This window comes from Heterodontus francisci, chromosome 30 (assembly GCF_036365525.1).
Source record: "Heterodontus francisci isolate sHetFra1 chromosome 30, sHetFra1.hap1, whole genome shotgun sequence".
Lineage (NCBI taxonomy): Eukaryota > Metazoa > Chordata > Chondrichthyes > Heterodontiformes > Heterodontidae > Heterodontus > Heterodontus francisci.
The window spans coordinates 39,846,584-39,873,263 of NC_090400.1; the positions used below are offsets into that span (position 1 = coordinate 39,846,584).

The 26,680-nt window shown below is 40.4% G+C and overlaps 1 protein-coding gene across 1 annotated transcript in view; it reads left to right on the plus strand.

The window, feature by feature from the left end:
• Positions 1-26,680, plus strand: part of aatf (apoptosis antagonizing transcription factor) — a 104,215-nt gene that overhangs the window by 27,922 nt on the left and 49,613 nt on the right. The window contains exons 5-8 of the mRNA XM_068009980.1: positions 21,897-22,011; positions 22,883-23,072; positions 24,413-24,577; positions 26,133-26,216. Of these exons, the coding sequence (XP_067866081.1) occupies positions 21,897-22,011; positions 22,883-23,072; positions 24,413-24,577; positions 26,133-26,216 (554 nt within the window). The remainder of the gene's footprint in view (positions 1-21,896; positions 22,012-22,882; positions 23,073-24,412; positions 24,578-26,132; positions 26,217-26,680) is intronic.

Sequence of the window (26,680 nt, forward strand, 5' to 3'; positions counted from 1 at the left end):
TCCTGACTTGTGCCTTGTAGATGGTGGACAGGCTTTGGGGAGACAGGAGGCGAGTTACTTGCCACAGGATTCCTAGCCTTGACCTGCTCTTGTAGCCATGGTATTTATATGGCTACTCCAGTTCAGTTTCTGGTCAATGGTAACCCCCCAGGATATTGATAGTGGAGGGGATTCAGCGATCATAATGCCATTGAATGTCAAGGGGAGATGGTTAGGTTCTCTCTTGTTTGAGATGGTCATTGCCTGGCAATTGTGCGGCGCGAATGTTACTTGCCACTTATCAGCCCAAGCCTAGATATTGTCCAGGTCTTGCTGCATTTCTACACAGACTGCTTCAGCATCTGAGGAGTCGCGAATGGTGCTTAGCATTGTGCAATTATCAGTGAACATCCCCACTTCTGACCTTATGATTGAAGGAAGGTCATTGATGAAGCAGCTGAAGATGCTTGGGCCTAGGACACGACCCTGAGGAGCTCCTGCAGTGATGTCCTGGAGCTCAGATGATTGACCTCCAATAGCCACAACCATCTTCCTTTGCTCTAGGTATGACTCCAACCATCAGAGAGTTTTCCCCCTGATTCCCATTGACTCCAGATTTGCTAGGGCTCCTTGATGCCTTACTCGGTCAAATGCTGCCTTGATGTCCAGGGCAGTCACTTTCACCTCACCTCCGGAGGTCAGCTCTTTTGACCATGTTTGAACCAAGGCTGTATTGAGGTTAGGACCTGTGTGGCCCTGGCGGAACCGAAACGGAACGTCAGTGAGCGGGTTGTTGCTAAGTAAGTGCCACTTGATGGCACTGTCAACGACACCTTCCATCACTTTACTGATGATCGAGAATCGACTGATGGGGTGGTAATTGGCTGGGTTGGACTTGTCCTGCTTTTTGTGTACAGGACATACCGTGGCAATTTTCCACATTGCCGGGTAGATGGCAGTGTTGCAGCTGTACTGGAACAGCTTGGCTAGAGGCGCGCCAGTTTCTGGAGCACGTCTTCAGGACTGTTGCCGGAATGTTGTTAGGGCCCATAGCCTTTGCAGTATCCAGTGCCTTCAATCATTTCTTGATGTCACACAAAGTGAATTGAATTGGCTGAAGACTGGCATCTGTGATGCTAAGGACTTCAGGAGGAGGCCCTAATGTGCTGGGCTCCCCCATCATTGAGGATGGGGATATTTGTGGAGCTACCTCCTCCAGTTAATTGTTTAATTATCCGCAGCCATTCACGAATGGATGTGGCAGTACTGCAGAGCTTAGATCTGATCCATTGCTTATGGGATCGCTTAGCTCTGACTATCGCTTGCTGCTTACGCTGTTTGGTATGCAAGTAGTCCTGGGTTGTAGCTTCACCAGGTTAATACCTCATTTTGAGATATGCCTGGTGCTGCTCCTGGCATTCCCTTCTGCACTCTTCATTGAATCAGGGTTGATCTCCTGGCTCGATGGTAATGGTAGAGTAGGGGATATGCCAGGCCATGAAGTTACAGATTGTGATTGAGTACAATTCTGCTGCTGCTGATGGCCCACAGCACTTCATGGATGCCCAGTTTTGCATTGTTTGATCTGTTCAAAATCTATCCCATTTATCAAGGTGGTAGTGCCACACAACACAATGGAGGGTATCCTCAATGTGGAAGACAGGACTTCGTCTCCACAAGGACTGTGCGGTGGTGACGCATACCAATGCTGTCATGGACAGATGCATTTGCAGCAGGCAGATTGGTGAGGACGAGGTCAGGTATATTTTTCCCTCTTGCTGGTTCCCTCACCACCTGCTGCAGACCCAGTCTAGCAGCTATGTCCTTCAGGGCTTGGTCAGTAGTGGTGCTACCGAGCCACTCTTGGTGATGGACATTGAAATCCCCCGCCCAGAATACATTCTGTGCCCTTGCTACCCTCAGTGCTTCCTCCAAGTGCTGTTCAACATGAAGGAGTACTGATTCATCAGCTGAGGGAGGGTGGTAGATGATAATCAGCAGGAGGTTTCCTTGCCCATGTTTGACCTGATGCCATGAGACTTCATGGGGTCTAGAATCAGGGCTACTCCCTCCCGACAGTATACCATTGTGCCACCACCTCTGGTGGGTCTGTCCTGCCGGTGGGACAGGACATATCTGGGGATGATGATGGTGTCTGGGACATTGTCTGTAAGGTATGATTCTGTGAGTGTGACAATGTCAGGCTGTTGCTTGACTAGTCTGTAGGACAGCTCTCCCAGATGTTAGTCAGGAGGACTTTGCGGGGTCGTCAGGGCTGGGGTTGCCTAGGTTGATGCCAGGTGGTCCGTCCGGTTTCATTCCTTTTTGACTTCGTAGCAGTTAGATACAACTGAGTGGCTTGCTAGGGCATTTTAAGAGTCAACATATTGTTGTGGGTCTGGTGTCACATGAAGGCCAGACCAGGTAAGGAGAGCAGATTTCCTTCCCTAAAGGACATTAGTGAAGCAGATGGGTTTTTACAACCATCGACAGTGGTTTCATGGCCATTATTGGACTAGCTTTTTAATTCTAGATTTTATTAATTGAATTCAGATTCCATCTTTGCTGTGGTGGGATGCGAACCCATGTCCCCTGCGCAATACCCTGGGTTACTAATTCATTGACAATACCACTATGCCACCGGTTTGCAAAGGGGTTCCCGACGGTTCACACTTTGTTTCTGTCTGGGGTCAGGCATACTGCATGCTGATGGTGCAGATGAGGCACATCAAAACAAAATTGAACATTGATTTTTAACTCTTATTGGAGTGAGGAAATGACTTGTTAAACAGATCAGCCGTGGCTGGAAAAAAACATTTGCTTACTAACAGACATCGAAGGTGAGGAAGCGCATTCCAGGGCCTGCTAAGGAGGATACAATCCACAAGGGCCAGGACTAGTTAGACCAGCTGGTCATATGACTAACTGGCTGTTCCAGGGTTTTCTTTTGAACTGGCCACAGAGTTTGAACTCAAAGACTGTTTCTCCTGGACTGAGAAGATCTCTCCTATCTGCTCCCATCTCTTTCTCTCAAGCCTCTGAATCCACTGAAGGCACATGAACCCCAAGAGAGAAATGGCTCCTACAGCGAACAACGTTTAAGAACAATACTGTGCCCCAACGAAAAGCAAGATCTACCGACAATCAAGGACTCCACAGTGAGCTCGAAGAACCGCAGCAAAGACTCTTCAGCTATTGCCTCAAATGTTTTCATTTTCTTTTCTGTCTCTATTTGCATCTGTGTATCGCGTATGCATGCTAGCGTGGACGTGCATGTATCTGTAGGCATTAAGCGAATTCGAGTTTAAGTTCAAATTTAATAAATTACAACTTTTCTTCTTTAAACCTGCGAAAACCTGTTTGTGCTGGTTTCTTTGCCTTGTAATTGGAAAGTGGTGAACAAGGATTCACCAAGGGGGAGCGAAAAACACAGTGTGTTTAAAATGAAACCCTGTTACGACAAGATCAGGTGAAGGCTGAGAGGGACTCCGAAACACCTTTCTCACCTGGTCATAACAGATACTTTTATTGCATTTGTTGACATCTTGCATGTTGTTGCCGTGATCTAACTTTTAAAAAAAAGTCTGCATTGATGTGATTTTCTTTTGGGTAGCTGATACTATCTTTTGCAAGTTAGAATGAAAAATAACATAAACTTATCAGTAAAGGCATTGAAACCGTTTTAAAGGCAAAAATGTTTTCGATACAACAGTATTGGATCTTTTGTCCAAAGTCAAGCCTTTCTTAATTGCTCCAGGCTGCTATAGAAAATGCTCAGTAACCTGGTTCTTTTTTTTTTAAAGAGATACAGCACTGAAACAGGCCCTTCGGCCCACCGAGTCTGTGCCGACCATCAACCCCCATTTATACTAATCCTACATTAATCCCATATTCCTACCACATCCCTACCTTCCCTCTATTGCCCTACCACCTACCTATACTAGGGCCAATTTACCTATCAACCTGCAAGTCTTTGGCTGTGGGAGGAAACCAGAGCACCCGGCGAAAACCCACGCGGTCACAGGGAGAACTTGCAAACTCCGCACAGGCAGTACCCAGAATCGAACCTAGGTCGCTGGAGCTGTGAGGCTGCGGTGCTAACCACTGCGTCACTGTGCCGCCCTGGACATTGATAATTTATAACTGTAGAACGAGCCCTTGACTCAGTTGTGAACAAAGTGAGATTTGAGAGGTACCATAATGGGTCATCTGGAAGGACATGGTCTGATTAGGGAGCTTGATGGGTTCAGATAGGGCAGATCATGTCTAGTCAGTTTATTAGATTTCTTTGGGAAGATTACAGATCTGGGGAACAACAACTTGCAACAACAATATAACACCTATAACGTAGCCAAATGGCTCAAGGTGCTTAACAAGAGTGATATCAATAAAATCATTTTTGACATCGAGCTACAGAAGTGAGGCAGAGGATACATAGCATAGTATTAGTTTGGATTGATGCCTGGCTGACCAATAGACAACAAAGGCTGGGGTTGTGTGGGAAGATATTGGAGTGAAAACCAGTAGTTGACAGAGTGCGTAAGGAGTTGATGCTGAGGTTGATGTTTATAATTTTTACAAATGTTGTGGAGAACAACCTATTGTGCAAAGCGTCAAAGCTTGTACATGACATCAAATTCCATGTAGTAGCCAGTGATATTAACCAATGTTTGATATTCTAATGGGGCTCTGGACAGGCTATGCTGATGGACTGAGAGATAGCATATGGGATTTGACATGGATAAGTGTAAAATCATGAGATACAAAATTTTCAGGATTTGAGCACCAGGGACCCAGTTTAAAGTTAAGGGGTGTTAAAGGAAAATAGGACATTTTAGCAGTTTCTTTTTGGAGGAGGGTAATTAAATTATAAAACAGAATACCCAGTAGAACCTGTAGAGTAGAAAGCAATGTGATTTTATAAAAGGAAACTCTGATTATGGGGCTATTTACAAAATCACACGAAGGAAACTGATGGGAAGTTTGGGAAAATGGACTAGGTGAGCCAAAGGTCTTTTGCTTATAACATTGCTAGATTACTAGATTAATGAAGCCTCCTATCATGGTTGCTTTGCATTGACCTAGTTCTGCTTGTCACTTTAGCACTGTTTCATACACTACCTCTTAAAAGAATAGGCATGTTGGACAAAAACAATTTTTGTTGAAAATTTGCACTACAGCAATCTTGTGACTTGTTAGTTGGAGAAAAGATATCAGCTGGAGTTCCTGATTATTGGATAGTAAGTATGAACATAATTTATACGATTTGACTCGGCTGTCATGCTTTCCAAAGCCCAATCACTTGACAGCGTGCACTGTCTAGGCTGACACATGAAGAATGCCCAACGTACTAGAATGCAATCATCATTTGTGGAACTGTAACCCAGCATGAATCGGTAGTGAGAAAACCACAGTTGTATAAAATATAAGACGTTCTGTTTTCAAGTTTGGCAAAAAATGAATGATTTGACTGTGCCTGACATAGCCCAAGTTCCTTTCCAATCCCTCTTAGCTAATTGAGAATAGTGTGCAGGCCACAAAACGGGGTTATAATGGAGGGGGATAGGAATTGATTTTAAAATTGAAGAGGTGGGGAAACAGCTGTGTGTTTCCTAATGTAAAGTTTTGTTGGTAGACTGACTGTGATGTTACTTTTAAATAGGAAGAGAATCTTGCAGAGGTAGCATCTTTAGAATGTTCCATTCATTTGTCACCCAATGGATCTGTTTCGTATCTGCAATAATTAATTAGGCTATGCTACTGGATAAAGTTAGGGTCATTATTTATGTATGTTGCTTTTATCCTTTGTTTTATCAATTATAAATGGATAAGATTTTCAACAATTCTAATTAAAAAGAGATGTTAAATTTTCCTTGTAAATCTAACCTTTCACTTCAAAGAACTGCAAGGTATCACATTGACTATGGTGTAAGGCAATGTGACCTGCTGTACTTACAAAGGCTTCACATTTCCGAATTAATCTGCCTGTACAAAACGATTGCATTGCCTTGATTTTATTTTGGTTTACGCTGATATAGCAAATAGTATGATTTTTATTTTGCCATACATTCACTGCTAAACTACAAATTCTGTTTCTTTGACACATATCTGGACACAAAATTTAAAGCTGTATTATTTAATTTTATATAACAGTTCCAAAATTTAACCTTTGAATATTACTATTCCAAATCTAAGTGTCAACCTACACCAGTAGTAGGACTGTCCTCTGAGACTCAGGATTGTTAGTTCAAGCCCTGCTCCAGGACTTAGTACACAAATCCAGACATTTTGACGATGCCGCACTTCTCCAGTACTGCACTGGAGGGGCTGTTTTACGCATTAGATTTTTTATTTATTCATTTGTGGGATGTGGGCATCGCTGACTAGGCCAGCATTTATTACCCATCCCTAATTGCCCTTGAACTGAGTGGCTTGCTAGGCCATTTCAGAGGGCATTTAAGAGTCAACCACATTGTAAATTGCCCCTAGTGTAGGTAGGTGGTAGGAGAATTGAGGGAAGGTGGGGATGTGGTAGGGACTATGGGATTAATGTAGGATTAGTATAAATGGGTGGTTGATGGTCAGCACAGACTCGGTGGGCTGAAGGGCCTGTTTGACATTGCTGTAGGTCTGGAGTCACATGTAGGCGAGACAAGGTAAGGATGGCAGATTTCCTTCGCTAAAGGGCATTAGTGAACCAGATGAGTTTTTTACAACAATCGACAATGGTTTCATGGTCACCATTAGACCACTTTTTTTTTTAAATTCCAGATTTATTAATTGAATTCAAATTTCACCATCTGTCATGGTGGGATTCGAACCATGCCCCCAGAGCATTAGCCTGGGCTCTGGATTACTAGTCCAGTGATATTACCACTACTCCACTGCCTGCCTCTTAAACGTTAAACTGTTCAGGTGGACTTTTTAGAAAAAGAGCAGCAAGTTCTCTTAGTGACCTGTCTAATATGCAACTCTCAACCAACACCACCAAAACAGATTAATTGGTCATTTATTTCATTACCATTAATGGAATTTTGCATGCACAAATTGGTGGCCATGTTTATGAAGCACTGTGGGATATCCTGAGGATATGAAAGGTGTAAAATAAATGCAAGTTTTTTTCTTAACTACAAAATCCTTTTGTGATTTAAGCATAGCGGAACTGCTAATCATCCTTTTCAGCACAGTTTTAGATCATTTTTTAAAGAAACCTAGATGGTACAGTGAGAGTATAATGTTTAACCTTGAGAAGCTGTGTTTGATTCTTTCTTCTATTGACTGGGATGCAAATCCCTTTTCCTCTTCCTCTTCTAGCTCAACTATCAGTTGGTCAAAATTTCTTTGAGCAAGTCTAGTAGTAAATTTTTGTGTGACGAAGTACCATACTTCTTTATAAAACTAGTTCAGAGATGTAGGTGTGGTAAATCTTGAAAACCACATATTTGTAGACTGTAGAAAATAATTTAAATTTCTATTGGGTATTTTGCCTTTGGTTTGAAGGCCTTTAATAGCTGTTTAAAAAGTGGCATACTTTGTTGGATCAGCATTATTTGGTGTTTTGAAATAGAATGATGCATGTTTGTTCTCTTTCTACCCCATCCCTCTTTGCTTCATGCAGTTCTCACTGTTGGGGATCTCTTTGGCATCTGCTTGGTGCCTGTGAAAGATGAACAGAGATACTGTCGCATATACCTGCAATCTGCAAGCCCTCTGGCTCTGCCAGACCTCTTCTACATTGTAGTACAACAGTATCCTATTTGGTAAATTATGGGAGAACCTGTTAAAATTGTTCCTTATTTTCCTAAAGAGAATGTTGATCTTTTTTGGAGCATTCTTCTTCTGCAATTCTAATCTCAATTATTTTAGTAAAGAACTCCCTCTATTTTCATTGACCATTATGACCAAATTCCAGTTTTATTCACACAATGAATTGAAGGTCCTCTGTCAGGAATTCAATAAGATCTATGATCCTGATGGCATCGTTCCTAATATCAAGACCTACTTTTAACATCATCCTTGGATTGTGCAGTCTTTTCAATCTCTTTCTTGCAGTCCACCTTTGATTTTTTTGTTAACATGCTCTTGTTTTCTCTATGAAAATTGACCCATCTTGTCCTCTAAATACAACCCTATTCTTATATCGATTATTTTCTAAAGTTTTGGAAGCTGTTATTCTGACTCAAATTATCTATCACCTTGAAAGTTCTCACCGAATCAATAATTAGCAGTATGGTTTTCAGCATTGCCCGTTAATTGATGCATGCGTAACATTCCTCTGGAACTCTGCTTTTCAACACAGGACAATTAGCCATCATTGACTTGAGCAGCTCCAAGGCCTTTTGACTGGGGTCTCCCAACATGTAGCTCTGAACCAGTAATCATATTGTCCCCCACCAAAGCTGTGTTCATGGCTATCTAGTTTTCCCTCATTATTTTATCTGAGTTGTGGTTGGTGGCTCATGCTTTGACTTTTCTATTAACTCAGGCACCCACAGGACTTTGCACGCTTTCCTACTCTGCTCCTTCATGTTATCGATGTCCTTCACTCTTGATATCATTCTTTGTTCACCATCCTTCTTCAATTCTTATACTGTTTCTAATATATAGCATCCAGTACTTCTGCAATGCAGTAGTTGAATCACTGTATCTTGGTCTCTTCCCTGCCCTGAATGAAGGAATGTAAACCTTATTTTGCAGATCTTCAAAAGCACTGAACTAAATCTTAACTCCCAAAAATGGATGGGTTGTAGTTTTGTCAGAGGTTAAAATGCAAAAAAAAAAATCAGGAACGGGAACTGAACCCGCCCACTTCTGGTTTTAACTGAGGCAGGATGAAGGGTGGGGACCGACCAGCTTGTGGGAAGCTGGTTGGTCATTTAAAGATCAGATTGAGGCGGTGTGCCTTCATTTTAAGTCATTCTATTTTTAACCACAGGCAGCCAGGTTTCCCAGGCCTTGGGAAATGTGGCAGCTTAAAGGAGGCAAGTAGGGTTGAATCCATGAGGTAAGTGCCTTTTATAGCACTACTTGTATAGTCCCACCCCCTACAATCTGTTACCGCCTGACCACAATCAGAACCCCCACAGACTACCATCAGAACCCCTCAACCCCTACACGATCTCTCTCTTTGCCCCAATATACCTGCCTGCTCTCATAGGCTTGAATCAGGCTGCCTGTGGGCAGGAGCCCTGCAGTTAAATTCTGCAGGACATTCAGGAAACTTGTGCTTCTGGGTTTCCCGATCTCACAACAGCCACCGTACCGCACCCCACAGAACTTATCTCCAGGCTAAAATCCAGGCCACAGTTTAACCAACAGCTACCATTTTTTTTTACCTTTGAGGCCTCCACCTTTGATCTATCCATATTCTTGGTCTCGTTATCTTCTCTGACCTTAAATAAAACTACCATTTTGCTTCAATTGGCAATGCTGCCTCCAAGAACCATGGTGCCAAACACTGCTTTTTGCATCAACAGCTTTTAACTCTACATGAAAAAGTCAATGAAATCCAAGTCCATCCAAGACTTGATTACTGCTTCAATACCTGGCAAGATTCTTATAGCAGCACTCTGACACTTCTGAGCAGCATTTAAGAAAAGCTTGTATGATTGGCATTTTCCTCTTCTCAACCTCACTGTCACAATCTTTCTTGCCTCTTGAGAATACTTGGTTAGCGTTGCTCTTAATTGTCCTCTCTCGTTTCTTCTAAGCTAGCAACATGGCATATTACACCACCTTTTGACAGAATCACAGAATTGTTACAGTGCAGCAGGAGGTCATCCAGCCCATTGTGTCTGCACCAGCTCTCCGAATGAGCAGTTCACCTTCTGCCATTCCCCTGCCTTCTCCCGATAACCATGCACATTCTTCCTTTTCAGATAACAGTCTAATTTTCTTTTGAATGTCTTGATTGAACCTGCCTCCACCACACACTCAGGTAGTGCATTCCAGATCATAACCACTCATTGCATGAAGATGATTTTCCTCATGCATTTGCTTCTTTTGCCAATCACTTTAAATCTGTGCCCTCTCGTTCTCCATCCTTTCATGAATGGGAACAGTTTTTCCCTATCCTCTCTGTCCAGACCCCTCATGATTTTGAATACCTCTATCAAATCTCCTCTCAGCCTTCTCTTCTCTAAGGAAAACAGTCCCAACTTCTCCAATTTGTCTTTATACCTGAAGTTCCTCACCCCTCGGACCATTCTTGTGAATCTTTTGGGTACTCTCTCCAATGCCTTCATATCTTTCCTAAAGTGCGACGCCCAGAACTGGATGCAGTACTCCAGCTGAGGCTGAACTAGTGTCTTGTACAAGTTTAACATAACCTCCTTGCTCTTGTACTCTATGCCCCTGTTATTAAAGCCCAGGATACTGTCTGCTTTATTAACTGCTCTCTGAACCTGTCCTGCCACCTTTAATGACTTATGCACATATACCCCCCAGATCCCAAGGCTCTAGCACTCCTTTAGAGTTGTGCCCTTTATATTATGTTGTCTCTCCATGTTTTCCTACCAAAATGAATGACTTCACATGGCTCCGCATTGAACCTCATCTGCCACTTGTCTGCTCATTCCACCAACGTGTCTAGTTCCTTTTGAAGTTCTACACTAGCTGCCTCACAATTCACAATTGTTCCAAGTTTTTTTATCATCTGCAAATTTTGAAATTGTGCCCTGTACACCAAGGTCCAGGTCATTAATATATATATATAAGGAAGAGCAAGGGTCCCAACACTGACCCCTGGGGAACTACACTACAAACCTTCCTGCAGCCCAAAGAACATCCATTTTTTTTGTATACATTCCTACTGCGTTGAAATTGAGCTCCATTGCAGTCACCTGTTAGAATCAATACTTCCCCTGGACCTAAAAAATAAACTGGAATTCTATACCTCCATCCTCCTTACAATCCTATGAGAATGTTGAAACTTAAGCTTGGCAATAATTCATCAGGCACATAGATGCTGGAAATATAAAATAAAAACAGAAAATGCTGGCAACACTCAGCAGGTCAGGCGACATCTGTGAAGAAAGAAACCGAGTTAATGGACTGGATTTTAAGGGGTCCTCGATGTCCGGATCCGTTGTGGTGGGTGGGTTGGTGGTGGTGGTGGTGTGGGGGAGTGCTTGAAACTGGCCCTGAATGAGGCCCGCCATGGACCTTGACACTGGCAGGGCCCGGCCCGATATTGCCGGTGGCGGCAAGGCCTCGTGGCAGCCCCCACCTGCGCTCAGCGACGGGACTGCAATTTAAATATTTAAATAAATCAAATAATTGTATTAATGAATCTCATGTCTCGTCCTGATGTCCCGCCACGATCTTCATCCCGGTGGCCAGCGCTGCCGTGCCTTTAGATCCACATCTGGGGAAATGAGATGGAACACGGGAGGGGCGGCGGGGTGGTGGTGGGAGAAGAGGCAAGTTTATCAGTGCGGGAGGGAGGGGGAACGGGGTCAAATTAGCGTTATGGGTGTAGGGGATGGTGGGAAGCGTTGAAGTTGAAAGTTCGTGCAGTTTGTGGGGCGGAGGGGAGGTCAGAAGGTAAAGTTAAGTGTTTTGGGGGGGGTGGGGGGAAGGGCAAATAATTAATTTAATTATGGGGGGTGGGAGAGGGGCCAAAGAGATGTTTTTATTTATTTAAATTTAAATTTCTCGGTAGGGCTGACAGCCCTTTCAAAATGGCATCAGCGCCTGCACACAGACGGCTAACACCATTGCTGGGGACAGACAGCCTGCCCCCTCCACGTGATTGGCTATTTAAATGAGCCGCTGTGCTTACAATCGCAGCAGCTCTTTGGCGTGTGGCCTGCATGGGTGAGCTGCCATGTTTGTCGTTTGCTGCTGATTTCGGCAGCGGGCTTATGAAATTCAGCCCAATGTTTCAGCCTGGTGACCTTTCGTCAGAACTGATAACTAATCAGTACTACTTGATTTTTACTTCATATTTTATTACTCTTGGCTGGTATAATCCTGACATTTACTGCAGTGACTTTATCTCGAATTCTAAATTTCTTCAGTTGCTGCCATATATGTGTGACAGCAGTTCTCTTTTATCTCCTTACATTTTTGGAGACACCAGAGGCCAGCAACCTCTTGAGAGTAACATGGTAGAAAGTAAGAATTTGTTATGGACTCTAATCTTACACTGTTTCAAATGCCACTCTTATCCCATGGTAAATCAGGTTTCATATGCATATTGGAGAGAAGCATTTATACTTAACTAAGTTCAGACTAGTATATTTCGAAATGACCATGGGAATGAAAGTGGTCCAGTAGCTGGTGTCAGCAAGTAAGGCACAGGATTTTCTAAACACAACATTTGCTGTCAATGATTTTGTTGATGTCATTTCCAGCAGGGATTGTCAGATTATTTCATTTTCTGCTCGCTAATCCAGGGACCCCAATTGTCTCACTTTTACTGGAACCCAAGCTGAGCTCGGCTGACTTGGTACAGCCCAACCTGGGACCTTCCTGGTTTGTCTGGCAGATGTTTTTTTTGATGAGCAAAAAGCAAATGGTAGTTTTAAATCTTGTTATGTAAGCTATCTTTCCCGAGTAATGTTTATCCCTAGGATTGATTTTCAAGAGAATACATTATGTTTAATTTTGTATTGTACTGGAGTATACTGAATCCTTTTTGATGAAAAGGTTATCAAAACCACAGTTTAGAGGGAATTTGTTATATGCATGTTACTGGACAAGCCTGTTTAACCAGAGAGTAGTAGAAAAACATTGTGGCTAGTGGTGAAGTCATTTATTTTCAACAATTTCAGCTTTCATGTCGTCAGCCTGCACAAAGATTGCAAGAGTCAAGTTTTCTATAAAAGCAATAACTTGCTATTATTGAACATTCGCTCTCCTAGAAATGAACAGTTAGTCATTCAAATATGGAGTAAATTTGCTTTTGAGCAGAATAGCTTATGCATAATATGTAATAAATAATAAAGTTCCCTCCCTTACACTTCTCTACCATTCCAAAAAAGTATACTATGCTTTGAGATTTTTAATGTACACTGATGAAGGGCCACTTTTTTGTTCAATATTTTTCTCCTTTCCCTAAACACCGCCCTACTTCCCCCAATCCTCCACGTGTCTCTGTAATCTAGTGGCATACGCCAATGCTGTTTATCCTATTGGTACACTGCAGCTTTATAGAATTCTTCCAATGTGTCATCTAACCATGCTGAAATTCTGTGGAGGTCCAACTATCTTATAAAGTACGCAAGAATACAATTGTCATAATGGAGGTCAACCAGGAACAAATTGATAGAACCTGCACATTATATATTTCAGAAGTTAATGGATGTCAGTTAGTTCATGTGTATAAATAGAAAACCATCCTATAAGCATGCATAGATGGAAAGAATAGAGACCTATTGCTAATTGTGACCTTCCAACAATGACAATCACTTGCATTTCTGCAGCAGCCTGTTGTGCAGAGAAATATCACAGGATGCTTTATTAGGTGGTGTTCTGTCTGTTCTGGAAGCATATTTGGAACATCTCAATCAAGGAGCAAAGGGATCATTATTTAGAGATAGCAAAACAAACTAAGACCAGAGAGAAAGGGAAGATCACAGGTGAAGCAGAAGGTGAAGAGAACTTGAGGGATTGAGGTTTTTTTTTCAGGATGGGATGGTTTACAGCAGTTTTGAGGGTTGTAGAGATTGTGTCAGAGTATAGAGGCAGATTGACGTTGCCAAGCATGGGGCTACGAATGGGAACCTGAGAACTTAGAGGAGATGAATAAAAGAATATCAAGAATGCAGGTAATGGGCATCATGGATCTTTAGTGAAGGCTGGAGACGAGATTGGGAAGAAAACAGAAGTAAAATGGTGGCAAAAACATGGTCAGCTTACGATTGTTCTTAACAAGTGGCTCAGTCACTAGTACTCATGCTTCTGAGTCAGAAAGCTGTGGGTCCAAGCACCATGATAAACTTGAGTGTATAGTTTACACTTACACTTCAGTGGTATTGAGTGAGTTTTTACATTGTTACAGGTGCTATCTTTTGGATGAAATGTTAAACCGAGGCATCACCTAACTACTGTATTCGTAGAAGTGCATGTAATTCTCCTGGCGTCCTAGCCAGGATTACTTCCTCAGGCACTACCTGGTCATTTATCTCATTAGCTGTTTGTAGGTCCTTGCTATATGCACATTTTCTGTGTTATTTCTCGATATAACAATGGCTGCATTTCAAAAGTAATTGGTTATGAATTGCTTGGGAATTTCAAGGATAAGGTGCTATATTAATGCAAGCTTTTTTTTTACCCTTGTAACAGAAACTCAAAATTCAAGTTACTTAAAACAAGTTTATAGAAAAGAAATGAAATATGCAACTATAGAATTATATGCTATATTATATATATTATAAATCTCACATTGGTACAAACTTCCTGTCAGCTTTTTTCATTGTAAATTCGTGTGTCTGCATTTGCAGTGAAAATAGTCAATGTAAACTTTAATCGTACCTTCCCACCAGTAATGAAACTCCAATGCTCCAAACAACTCGATATGCTTCCCAAATTAACACAAATTTTGCTATTATATTAATTGTACTTAAAAATCAAAGTATTTCTTAAAAATAAGGATCGAATGCATATCTTTAAAATGAGTACTAAATTACATTTGCAACCTCTGGTTCAATTATTCACCTCCCCACCCCCATAACCTGAAAACTACATTTGGTCTTCACTCCCCATGTTCAATGTCGCGAGTATTTTTAAAAAAAAACTCAGCACTCTATAGTGAACTCTTAATAAGGACCAAATGGAAAAGCAAAGCAAACATATTCAGGCTCTTTATGATGTTTGCATTACATGATGTGTGGGATATAATTGATGTTTAAAATCAACCCTCCTTGTCAGAGTAATTCAGAGCAATACAGAAAATATACCACAAAATAACGAGTAAATGAAAAGTTAGCACTGATTGTCCTAAGTATTTTTGTCGGCTTATGTCCCTATGGCTAGCAAACATATTGTATATAATCTTTTTAAAATCAAAATTCTAAAAATGTTACATAAATATTAATCAATAAACCTATATTTTGTGTGTGTACATACTGAGTAGAATCTACATTTGTAACTCAGATGGTGTGCTTTGCTGCTTATAACAGCTCATTTAAATGGCTGATTACCTGCTAATAAAGGATTTTTTGCTGACTATATATTGGCATTCAAATTAAGTTTGATAAGGTATTAAACACGTGTTAGGTTGGGCTGAGTTAATACTTTCAACTCTCTTCCGTCAGTCGGATTGAACAGTCTAAATTCAACAGAGCTTTTATCTGTCAGAATTACAATTCTGTAGGGTATTACAGGATAAACGGAAAAGTAGCACTAGTGGGCTTTAGGATTATGGAATAATGCTAATTCAGCAGCAGAGCAGTTCATATGTTATTCTTTGTTAAGGAACTTTGCAGAACCTTAATGTTGAAGCTTATTGTCATTCCGAGTTGATAATCTTGGACTGGTTTAATAATTTTTCCTCATGCCTGGATAGTCTGCAAGTTGCACAATAATCACTCAGGCAGCTTTGTAATCAATGCCCACAGTAATAGGATTCCTCTGGCCACTGGCAATTAATAAATTTGTGTCTTTTTAAAACACTCGCAAGTTGGCCTGAAATACGAGTGACTAGCTTCTCATTTGCATATTTATTGCAGTGGAAAAATTCACAAGGAATGATTGATGTGGAGCCTGCCTTTTGAATTCCAAACAGCACATTATTATGAAATGAAAAATGCTGGTGTACAGTTGATTAAAGTTGAAGACGGCAGGATCGGTGTTTTTTTAGATTGCAGGAGAATTAAAGGCATACTTTAATGGATGTTGACAAGAAATGAACTAACAAAAGCAAAGCAAAGGATTTGCTTGAAAAGATTTAATCAAATGTATTCTTGGGATTAATTGCAGGGGACGACTAGAGAAAGCAGCAGGCTTGTGGATTTGAATGAAAACCATTGTTCTCAGGTCACAGATGTGGGTTTCCTGTCATATTGAGCGATAGACTTGCTATCCTAAGAGTGATGGTGGACGAAGCAGCTTTTTTTGAAAGTCATTCCTCCTTTGCTTAATAAGTAACAGTCATTCTTTTCTGAACCGTCTCAGAAAGTAGCTGAAAATGATCCGAAAAGTCAAGGGTGTATCGAAGGCTTTGCCCAACCATTTAAGGGACCTATTTTCAGACGTATTCATCTCTCATTAGCTCATTGAGAATTACAAATGATGACATAATTTTTAAAAATGCATTTTAGTGCCCAAGAAATGTTTTTTCCCTATTTGATATTCAGCAATAGATATGTAATGAATTTTTGCAGATACACAGCAGAAAATGTTTGCATATTTTATAGGTTGTAAGGGACATGTGCTCAAATGGTTAATCAAAGGTGGCAAACATTTGCTGACCTTCACGCAAAGTAGAAAATTAACAATCACCCTGCTGAATAAATAAAATATTGAACACAAATACTGCAAGAAATACCTTTAATAATGACATTCCTAAATATGTGGCACTTTTCACTTTATTTTTTCATAAACTTTAATTATTTTCTGTATTACAGTACTACAGATTATTGGGTTTAATACTAGATATTGCCTGGAGCAACAAGTTTTCAATTTTTATTTAAAGGGGAAAAACCCCACAGATGCCCTTAAATGCTCAAAAATGAGTAGTCATATATTGAATATTTAATAAACTGTTGTGTTCTTGATTATCAGTTATCTGCAGTTCTGATTTCCAACAATTAAAGGCTACTGTCATCACTTCATGGGCTTCTTGCTTCTCACGGCTACATTCCTCCCCAAAAAAACTAAATATAACTCAGTTTGACGTGGGAGAAATAAATATGGAAATTGTGGAAATGCATTAACAACCAGTAAAATAGCAAATTTTTCAGAATATTAAAGTTGACATTTGGTAAACTTAAGAAACAGATCATACAGTGACACAGGGTGAACTAGTTGCCCAAGGCAGGCAGATTTACAGTGCAGTAAGTGGCAATCAATTTCTATATGAAACCAGAATACAAGAAATCATCAATAAAATAGATATGTAGCCGTTTCTAGTTTCCTGTACAAATTCGAGGTCCTTAGTTCCCCAATCTGTCTTCTCTCCTTTAACCCTTTCTCTTTGCCAATCTGCCGTAGTCACTAGGTTTGCCAATTGAATTGATTAATTTGTACATAATGCATTTAATTAAAAGTAAGAAAAACTTTAAAGGGAGAGGGCGTTTCTAATTTCTGTTCCTTTTAAGGTTGTTTGCTTATCATACCTCACGACTGTTGCACTTCAATCAGGGTATCCCACCATTCAGCACCATTAAGAAGAACAGCAGTGATGTGCAACAGTCCCGGTAAATTCAATTGCTTTACAACTTCTGCAGAAAAAAAAATCGCTCTGTGCCAAACCCTGGACCGAATTCCATCCACCCTATTGCAGAGTGAGAGGTATACCAATTATGTGTTCATACAAACAAATTCTGCAGACAATTTACATTTCCTAGTATGTGCAGATGCAGCAAGGTTTGTGCTTATGAGCCCTGTTTATACGTTATTAAAGTGGCAGCTGTGATGAAAGCTTTTTCCACTACATCTGGTGTCTCGTATTGTCATTTACACATGTAAGCAATTGGAAATGTTTAAATGTTAATGATATTGACAAAAAGTAAAACCCCTGATTTATACACATTGACCTATAACTCGGGCACTAGTGCTTCTGTTAATACAATAAACTATTTAACTCTTTCACAGCAAGTACTGTAATGAAGTTGACTGACTATAATTTTACTACGAATTTAAATTCTTGTTCATTGCCTTTCCATGTGCCAGTGGATTAGACCTAGGCAATTTTACAGTGAAGTATCTCCACATTTTTTTTCCTCTCCTGAATTGATAGTAAATTCCTAAAAATTAAAATTGATAGTACTTAAAAAAAAACTGCAGCTGCAGAAAATCTGAAACAAACAGAAAATGTTAGCAAAACTCAGAGCTACTGAAGGTTCACATCTGAAATGTTCTCTCCACAGATGCTGACTGACCTGAGTGTTTTCAGCATTTTCTATGGTTAACATTTCAGTTGCCCTTGTAGAAAAGTTTGATTTAACACTCTGCCAATAATTAAAAACCTCAGCTTTTATTTTAGCAATTTATCAAAAATCCTAAATTAATCTTAGTGAACTTTGTGTCTGGTTGATATGTGCCAGGTCATGCATTGAATTTCTGTCCTGGAGTATTTTATTGTTCAGCTATAATCCACACTGTTGTACAATGGATTGAACTTTTAGTGCCCTCAACTCTCATGATTGTTTCAGCCTTTAGATAAATTCCTGTGATTTTAAACACATGAAAAGTTGTTTAGTACCTCCAGCTAATTGGTATGTATGTTTCCTAATACTGCATTTACACTTTTAATTTGCTGTATCTACCTCGAGCTTTTTAAGCAACTGACAACTGCAGTTGAGGCCTTTGGTGGATGACAACTGGGAGCTATCTAAATCTTTCAAACTGAGATCTGCATAAACACTTGGGCGGCATAGTGGCACAGTGGTTAGCATCGCAGCCTCACAGCTCCAGCGACCCGGGTTCGGTTCTGGGTACTGCCTGTGTGGAGTTTGCAAGTTCTCCCTGTGACCACGTGGGTTTCCGCCGGGTGCTCCGGTTTCCTTCCACTGCCAAAGACTTGCAGGTTGATAGGTAAATTGGCCATCGTAAATTGCCCCTAGTGTAGGTAGGTGGTAGGGAATATGGGATTAATGTAGGAGGGGATGTGGTAGGGAATATGGGGTTAATGTAGGATTAGTATAAATGGGTGGTTGATGGTCAGCACAGACTCGGTGGGCCGAAGGGCCTGTTTCAGTGCTGTATCTCTCTATGACTTTAGAAGCTAAAAAGTTATCTAGAATGAAAGATCATTTATTATTGTGCATCAAATGACCTCCATGTGCTGGGATGCGCTTTAATTCCAGGCTTCATTGTAAATAATATTCACAAAACATTCCAGCTCACCCTGCGCTTTGGCTATTTTATCTTAAAATTAAATGAAACAACAATAACTGGTCTTTTAATGTAGTGAAATATCCCAAAGCATAGATGTTAGGGAAAGAGTTAGAAAAAATTACCAAAGGCACGATTGAAAAGGTAAGTTTTGAGCAAGATTTTCTAGAAAGCATGGTATGAGTTTAGGATGAGAATCTGAGTCCAGGGGTGTGATTGTTTTTCTTCTAGGACATTAGTCAGAAAGGGGAGCTTTCAAGATGGATGGAGTTTGAAGAGGATTACGTTGGACTTTTTAAGCAAAGGCTGTTGACAGTTTTGCAGAGGGAAATAATGGCTGAAGCAGAGAAACAGCAAACGCCTGAATAAGCATGAAGGAACTCTGTTCAAATAGCTTGTAAATTCAGTAGGTGAGAGGACTAAAATTATCATCTGATGTGCAGGGAGAACTTAGTGGAATTCATCAGAAGCATAATTTCACTTACACAGAGGCTTGTCTCCAAAGTAGTTTAATACCTTTTATTGTTTCGTCAAAACTTAACTGACTGAGGCAAATATGTCAGGAAGAGGAAGAATGATTGCACTTGATCCTGGCCTGCCTGTAGTTGACAGCCCAGGAAGTTCATATCAGATCTTTCGTAGGTGATTTTTATCTTTAATTCTTTGAGAGATTTTATTTTTGTTTGACTTTCATTAAACATTAAAATAGCAAGTTTAATTGCAATAAGTCTGTTTCTAGAATCAATAGAATTAAATATAATCTAGATGTAATGTACTCAGCAAGCGTGTTTACCTTAAACAGTATCTGCTGGTCTCTTAATTTCCTACACAAAGTTTAGTTATTCCAATTTTGCTCATTTCAATGTGGCTTTCAGCTGTTTCTGGATGTGGAGTTAAATGCATAAAACGATTGTCCCAAGACATTTATTTTGGTTTAAATTTCCTCCTGTATTATCTATGTGTATGTGCATATGTATAATTATATTTTTTAATATGTATATATGCATATAATATGTAGTGTGTGTTTCTTAACATAAACTGAACAAGTTCTAAATCATGATTAGGCCTGTATATTACCGTGGATGGATGTTAAGTGGGGATTGATATTAACTGGGGATTGCATCCATTTTGGGAGGGGAGAACTTTAGTCATTATTAGGACATGCACAATCACTATATTCATGGAGTATTCAATGGAGTTTCTCTGGCTGAGGAACTCGAGTGGAATACTCCACGCATATCAAATGATTGATGTTTTATTTTCAGTTCTCCAATAACTTTCCAAGACTTTTGGGCAGCATTCCTCACTTGCTTATTCAGTCTTCAGGCTGCTGCTTTTCCTGATCTGTTTCTGCTAGCCATTTCAAGATCACTGCCCTCAACCCCTCTTTTAAAAATAATTTTTTTAAAATTTATTCGTGGGATGTGGGCATCGCTGGCTAGGCCAGCATTTATTGCCCACCCCTAATTGCCCTTGAGAAGGTGATGGTGAGCTGCCTTCTTGGACCACTGTAGTCCTTTGTGCGTAGGTGCACCAACAGTGCTGTTAGGAAGGGAGTTCCAGGATTTTGACCCAGTGACAGTGAAGGAATGGTGCTATAGCTCTATCAGGATGGTGCGTGGCTTGGAGGAGAACTTGAAGATGGTGGTGTTCCCAAGCGCCTGCTGCGCTTGTCCTTCTAGGTGATAGAGGTCGTGGATTAGGAAGGTGCTGTCGAAGGAACCTTGGTGAGTTGCTGCAGTGCATCTTGTAGCTGATACACACTGCTGCAACTGTGAATCGGTGGTGGAGGGAGTGAATGTTGAAGGTGGTGGATGGTGTGCCAAACAAGCAGGCTGCTTTGTTCTGGATGGTGTCCAGCTTCTCGAGTGTTGTTGGAGCTGCACTCAGCCAGGCAAGTGGAGAGTATTCTATCATATTCCTGAATTGTGCCTTGTAGATGGTGGACAGGCATTGGGGAGAAAGAAGGTGTGTTACTCACTGTGGAATTCCCAGCCTCTGACCCTCTCTTGTAGCCACAGCATTTATGTCGCAGGTCTAGTTAGGTCAATGGTAATCCCCAGGATGTTGATAGTGGGAGATTCAGCGATGGTAATGCCATTGAACATCAAGGGGCGATTTCAACCCCCCACCTCTTTTCTTTTTAAGCATCATGAATGATGTGGCTGTGGTGCATGTTTATAAAAAATAAAGCTGGGAAAAAATATTTCTGACCACCTTACGGGGTGACTTCAACTTTTAAATATGCAGATTGTCTGTACAGTCTTTGTTCTCAGGTCCTGTGCTATAGACATGGCTTAATAAATAAATCCAGTAATACCTTTTAGAGATTTATAAGATTTCATCTCCACTAGATTTCATTCTTGTGGGGCTGCTTTCAGGGCTGATCTTTATTTCAGACTAATGAGGGCGATTTTGGGTCAAGTCTTTAAAGGCCTCTAGTTTAAAAAAAAATTGTTCTTGAGCAGTAGTTTAATCCCATGCTAGTTCCATATCTTCCCTACAAATAGTGAAGTTTATCTCTGAAGTGATAAAAAAGTGCAATTAATAATGGTAAGCTGTAGTGGCGCAGTGGTTAGCACCGCAGCCTCACAGCTCCAGGGACCCGGGTTTGATTCTGGGTACTGCCTGTGCGGAGTTTGCAAGTTCTCCCTGTGACCGCGTGGGTTTTCGCCGGGTGCGCCGGTTTCCTCCCACAGCCAAAGACTTGCAGGTTGATAGGTAAATTGGCAATTGTAAATTGCCCCTAGTGTAGGTACATGGTAGGGATTATGGGATTACTGCAGGGTTAGTATAAATGGGTGGTTGTTGGTCGGCACAGACTCAGTGGGCCGAAGGGCCTGTTTCAATGCTGTATCTCTAAATATAAGAAAAGAAATAAATGTGTAATCTTTATGCTTGCTTTTCCCCCTTAGGTTGCAAAGCACTGAAGGCACTCCTGAGGTCACTAGTTGAGCTTCAGGATGAACTGCTTTTACAGTATCCGGGCACACAGCACTTTGTCAATGGCAAGAAGCCAGAGCCCGACAGGTAAATGCAGTGATGGAAAGTGTACAGCAGTAAGTGAGTTGATAATGGGATATTTCAGTCACTTGCTTTCTCTTCCAAAATGCTGCCAATACTGTATTCAGTCTAATTACAGCGGATGTTGAGCAGGTGTTTGTGAAGCTGTTGGGAGTTACAGCCGACAAGATTGTGTTGGCAGTCCAAGAACAGTCCCAGTGGACATGAATTTCCAACCTTTATTCTGCTGTCAAAATGAATGCTGGTGATTTCAGACTCAAAGATTTATACAACACTTACAATGAGTTTTGTAGGTGCCAAATCTTTTCTCAGTTGTTTTAAGTGTCTTCCTCCATGTGTAGTACATCTTACCAGTAATTCACAGTTGTCTCTTTTTATATTGGCATTTTACTGCTGTATAAATATTTGTCAATATTCTATTTTTTTCAGTTCCTAAATAAATTGGATCTATATCCATTAAACAGTTAGCATTTGACAAGTTACCAAAGTTGCTTGATCTATTTTGCAGGGAAATTTAGTTGGAGCAGTAGGTATTGTTTCTGGGGAGGTGATCCGTTGTTTCTCTCGAAGCTGATTGTTTTGATTCCCTGGATGAGTATTACCTTTCTACTTTGTAGAACACAAACACAAATAAAAATGTCAAACACTTAAAATGAAACCTGAGAAAATACTCCTCCAAATTAGTTTAATGCTGCATGCAAGAACATTGTTCAGTTATGTCAGGATTTTTATTACTAATAATGGTAAGAACAAAAATTTGGATATATTAAGACATTACCAAGAATTAAGCAGGTTTGAGGTTAGTGTTGTGCATCTTTGTACTTGTGCAAGGAAAATAGAATCCACTTGTATAAGATAGTATTTTTTTTGTTTCCAGTGATGAGATTCCCAGTGATGATGAAATAGAGGAAATGCAGAAGAGGAAAAGGCCACAGAAAAGGAAGCTTGATATGGATGAGTACCCAGACTTCATGGCCAAGCGATTTGCTGACTTCAAAACATTTCGGAACAGCACGTTGCAGAAATGGCATGATAAGACAAAATTAGCCTCAGGCAAAATGGGCAAGGTGAATTGATGTTTTGTTTCTGGATTGTTTTTTTAATTTCTTAAAGCGAGAGAGAAGGTTTTATATTTAAAAAAAAGAGACTGGAGCTATTTGCAAGGATCTTTTGCAACTATGACAACATGAAGCTTGCATTTGCATACATACTGATATATTTGCTGTGTGGTTGCATAAAAGATACAATTGATGTATATGAGGACCTTTCTTGCACCTTGCCTTAGTCTTGATACAAATTATGTTCAGTTAAATATTTCCACGTTATTGAAAATGTTAATGTACTTATCTTTGGTTTATTGATATGACAATGCATCTTAAAGTGTGCAAGTGAGGCCAGCAATAATTTTGTTTAGCTTACAGTGGCATTGGCCACCTTTCTTCACTCTTTGCTGCTGGACCAAATATCTTTGCAGTTATGTTTAATCAAGCACTGAATTAAAGCTTTATACAATGGAACTTCTATAATGAGAGGAGGGGGCATGGTGGATATTTGCAAGTCCTCATATTTAATCAGATACAGTTTTAAAATTTTGATTGGCCTATTTTAATTGCTTAATAGAAATGCCATCCTATGTTTTTCTCTTCATGTTCTGACAATTTTTGGCCACCTAACTCCTGGACTCCAGACCGAAAACTAAGCACCACAGCTGCCTGGATTCTACCAGATACTGGATAAACATAACTATTTATTCTACTGAATCAAGAGCCCAGATTCCAAAAAAATCATGTGAAAGCACGCAATTGCATTTTATCTGGTTTATGCAAAATTAATCCTTGACTCTCTTGAGAATTTTGGCAGCTGATGGTAGTATCGATAACTAAAATTTCATTGCATTGGTTAACATATTTAGTTGGCTGGATTAGTAGGTCACGTGTAACAACTGTGTTGGAACAGGAGTAGTTTTTTATGTTTCACCTGCATATAACTTCTGTAAATATGTTTTTACTTTTAAGAAAATGACCTTTGTGGAAGGGCCGTTAATAAAAACTGTAAGACATTACCTGTGGGTTGGTGTGTATCACAATGACAATCAGTGACTACCAGAGACAGCAGGCACCAATGCCGAAAACAGCATCCCACAATGACACCTGTTAACCATCTCATATGCAGCATTTGTGGCAGAATCTGCCTCTCGGGATTGATCTCTCCAGTCATCAGCAAAAGTGCACATGTGAAACTATCCCATCGGGAACGGATTTGCTGCATGTCCATCATCTCACGTAAATGGAAGGATGCTGACAGCGAAACTTAACCTTAATTCTGTTAGAAGGAGCACTCAAACTATCAGTACATTTTCAAATTGAATGTTACCTTAATTCTTGCTCTCCTGATATTTTTATTCCAGGGGTTTGGTGCTTTTGAGCGTTCAGTCTTGACCCAGATTGAGCAGATTATGATGGATAAGGAGAGGTTGTTACGACGGACTCAGACCAAACGATCCTTGTACAAAGTTCTTGGAAAAGTGGAAGAAGATTCTCAGCAGATTCCAGAGACTGTGCCTGGGGAGATGGTATGTCAATAAGGAATTAGAACTCCAAATTAGAACTCCACTGGTATTCTAAAGGTGCTGCTTTTTTTTAAAAAAGGAAAGAATAGCTTCCCTGGTTGAATAAAGGCAATGTATAACGGAGTCACACAGACTAGAAGGACCCAGAAACACAAAGAGAAAAAGCTGCAAGCAAACCAGGTCAACTAACATCAGTGGAGAGAACAAACAGTTGATGTTTCAGATTCATACCTTATATCTGAACCGATAAACTGGTGGGTTTTTAATGAAGGGTACAAACTGCCTGTTCTCTCCACAGAAGATTGATTTGCTGTGTGTTTCCAGTCATTTCTGTTTCTGTTTATGATTTTGTTGCAGTATTTTGTTGTTTTAAGAGAGGATCCCAGGTTCAATCCCAGCCTGTGCTAAGTTTACTGGGGTGAAGGAAGGAGCACTGTGGTTTGACTTATTGCCTCAGGCTGTGGCGAGAGAACCAATTAGGATTCCTAGTACTGATTATTATCCAGTGATACCTGCTGGAAAGTATATGTTGTGGTGTGGACAGGTTTGGACTTGACTGTAACGCCAGCAACCCCTACGGTGACAAAGCCTGCCAGCACTTACTGTTTAGGTACCACATGAAGAATGGTCGTTCGGGTGAGGTACTAGAGGGGAGCCTTGTAACTTTAATCTAGGAGATATTAACACCCTCAGGAGGTTAAAAAATATCCACTACCTTTTGAGTAGCAAAACAAAATCCTGTTGACATTTGGAATTGTGAACAAGACAAATTTAAAACTATTGCTAAAGATTCAGCTTAAATTCTTTGGATCTTGTGTATTATTCTGGTATAACATTTCTGTGTCAGGTATGGCGTTTCTCCATTTTGATCATTGAATGAATTGATGATTGAATGCCCTTTTGAAGCTTTCATAATACATGCTTGTTTTCTGAACTGTAAAACTAATTGCACTTTTAATGTTCAATTTTATCGTATGGATTGGAATCAAAAGATGCAACAACATCTATTGTCAACAACTTACACTCAGAATGCCTCAAAGGTTTAAAAAAAAACAAATGGCAGCCTTAAAGCTGATTGTACAAATGCATTGTATAGTATGGCAGTGAGCCATCAGACCAGTAAGGGGCCCAAGTTGGATCAGTGGTCTGTGCCATCTTATTGAATCTGAGACAGGATCCTTTGCTATAACAAGCCCCACTAGTTCTCACTGGTCAGTCGTGGAAAGGGCACCTGTGTGAACATTAGATTTGGATGGTCTTAGCTGTGGTGCTTCCTGTGGACAAATAGCCTGCCAAAACTTCTGTGTCACACATGAAAGGTGGATTTGTAGGAAAGTTACTGGATGAGACTGTGACAAGTGTAGCAGTGAATGGGTCCCTGTCTGCAGTAGGGGCAAAAATTGGGAGGCGATGGGGGTGGAAAACATCTGAATTTGTTAAAGTGCACAAAATATCTATTGTGTATCTAGGCAGTTAGGGAAATGTGTCGGGGCTTTTACTGAACTTGGAATTCTTTCTTCCTTGACCTCTGTAATGGACAGATTATTTTTCCACGCAGGAGGTTGTGCCACAAGGAAAGTCAAATGCACATCTGAAAGACATAGATGAAGAGATTTTTGACGATGATGACTTTTACCATCAGGTGAGTGTTCTTTAATAGAATGAGGGATTCACCTACCCAAGCTACTGTTTAGATATCAATAAAGCATCTAAATTGACATGAGTAACATAGCAATGGAGGAGACAAGGGTCATTGCAGTTCAGGTTGTTTCAAATCAGAGAAACATTTCAGTCAGCAAGTCTTGCATTAAGAGACATTTTGCAATAAATCATCTCAGAAAAGATACAGAGCTGGCACTTGTTCTGCATGAACAGCGGAGTGACCTGGATAATAGACATTGTTATCAACTCCTATTTTTTTCAAAGCTGGATTAAAATGCCAAACACATTTGAGTAACTGTGATCAAGTTCAAGTAATGTCACATGGCTAAGCATCTTTTATTCTGGGGAATGCAGGGGATGTGATGTTCCAAAGTCACGTGAAGTGACACTAAGTAATGTGTGAGTAGTTCAGCTGGGGAGTTACTGCAGTATCTTGAAATGTAC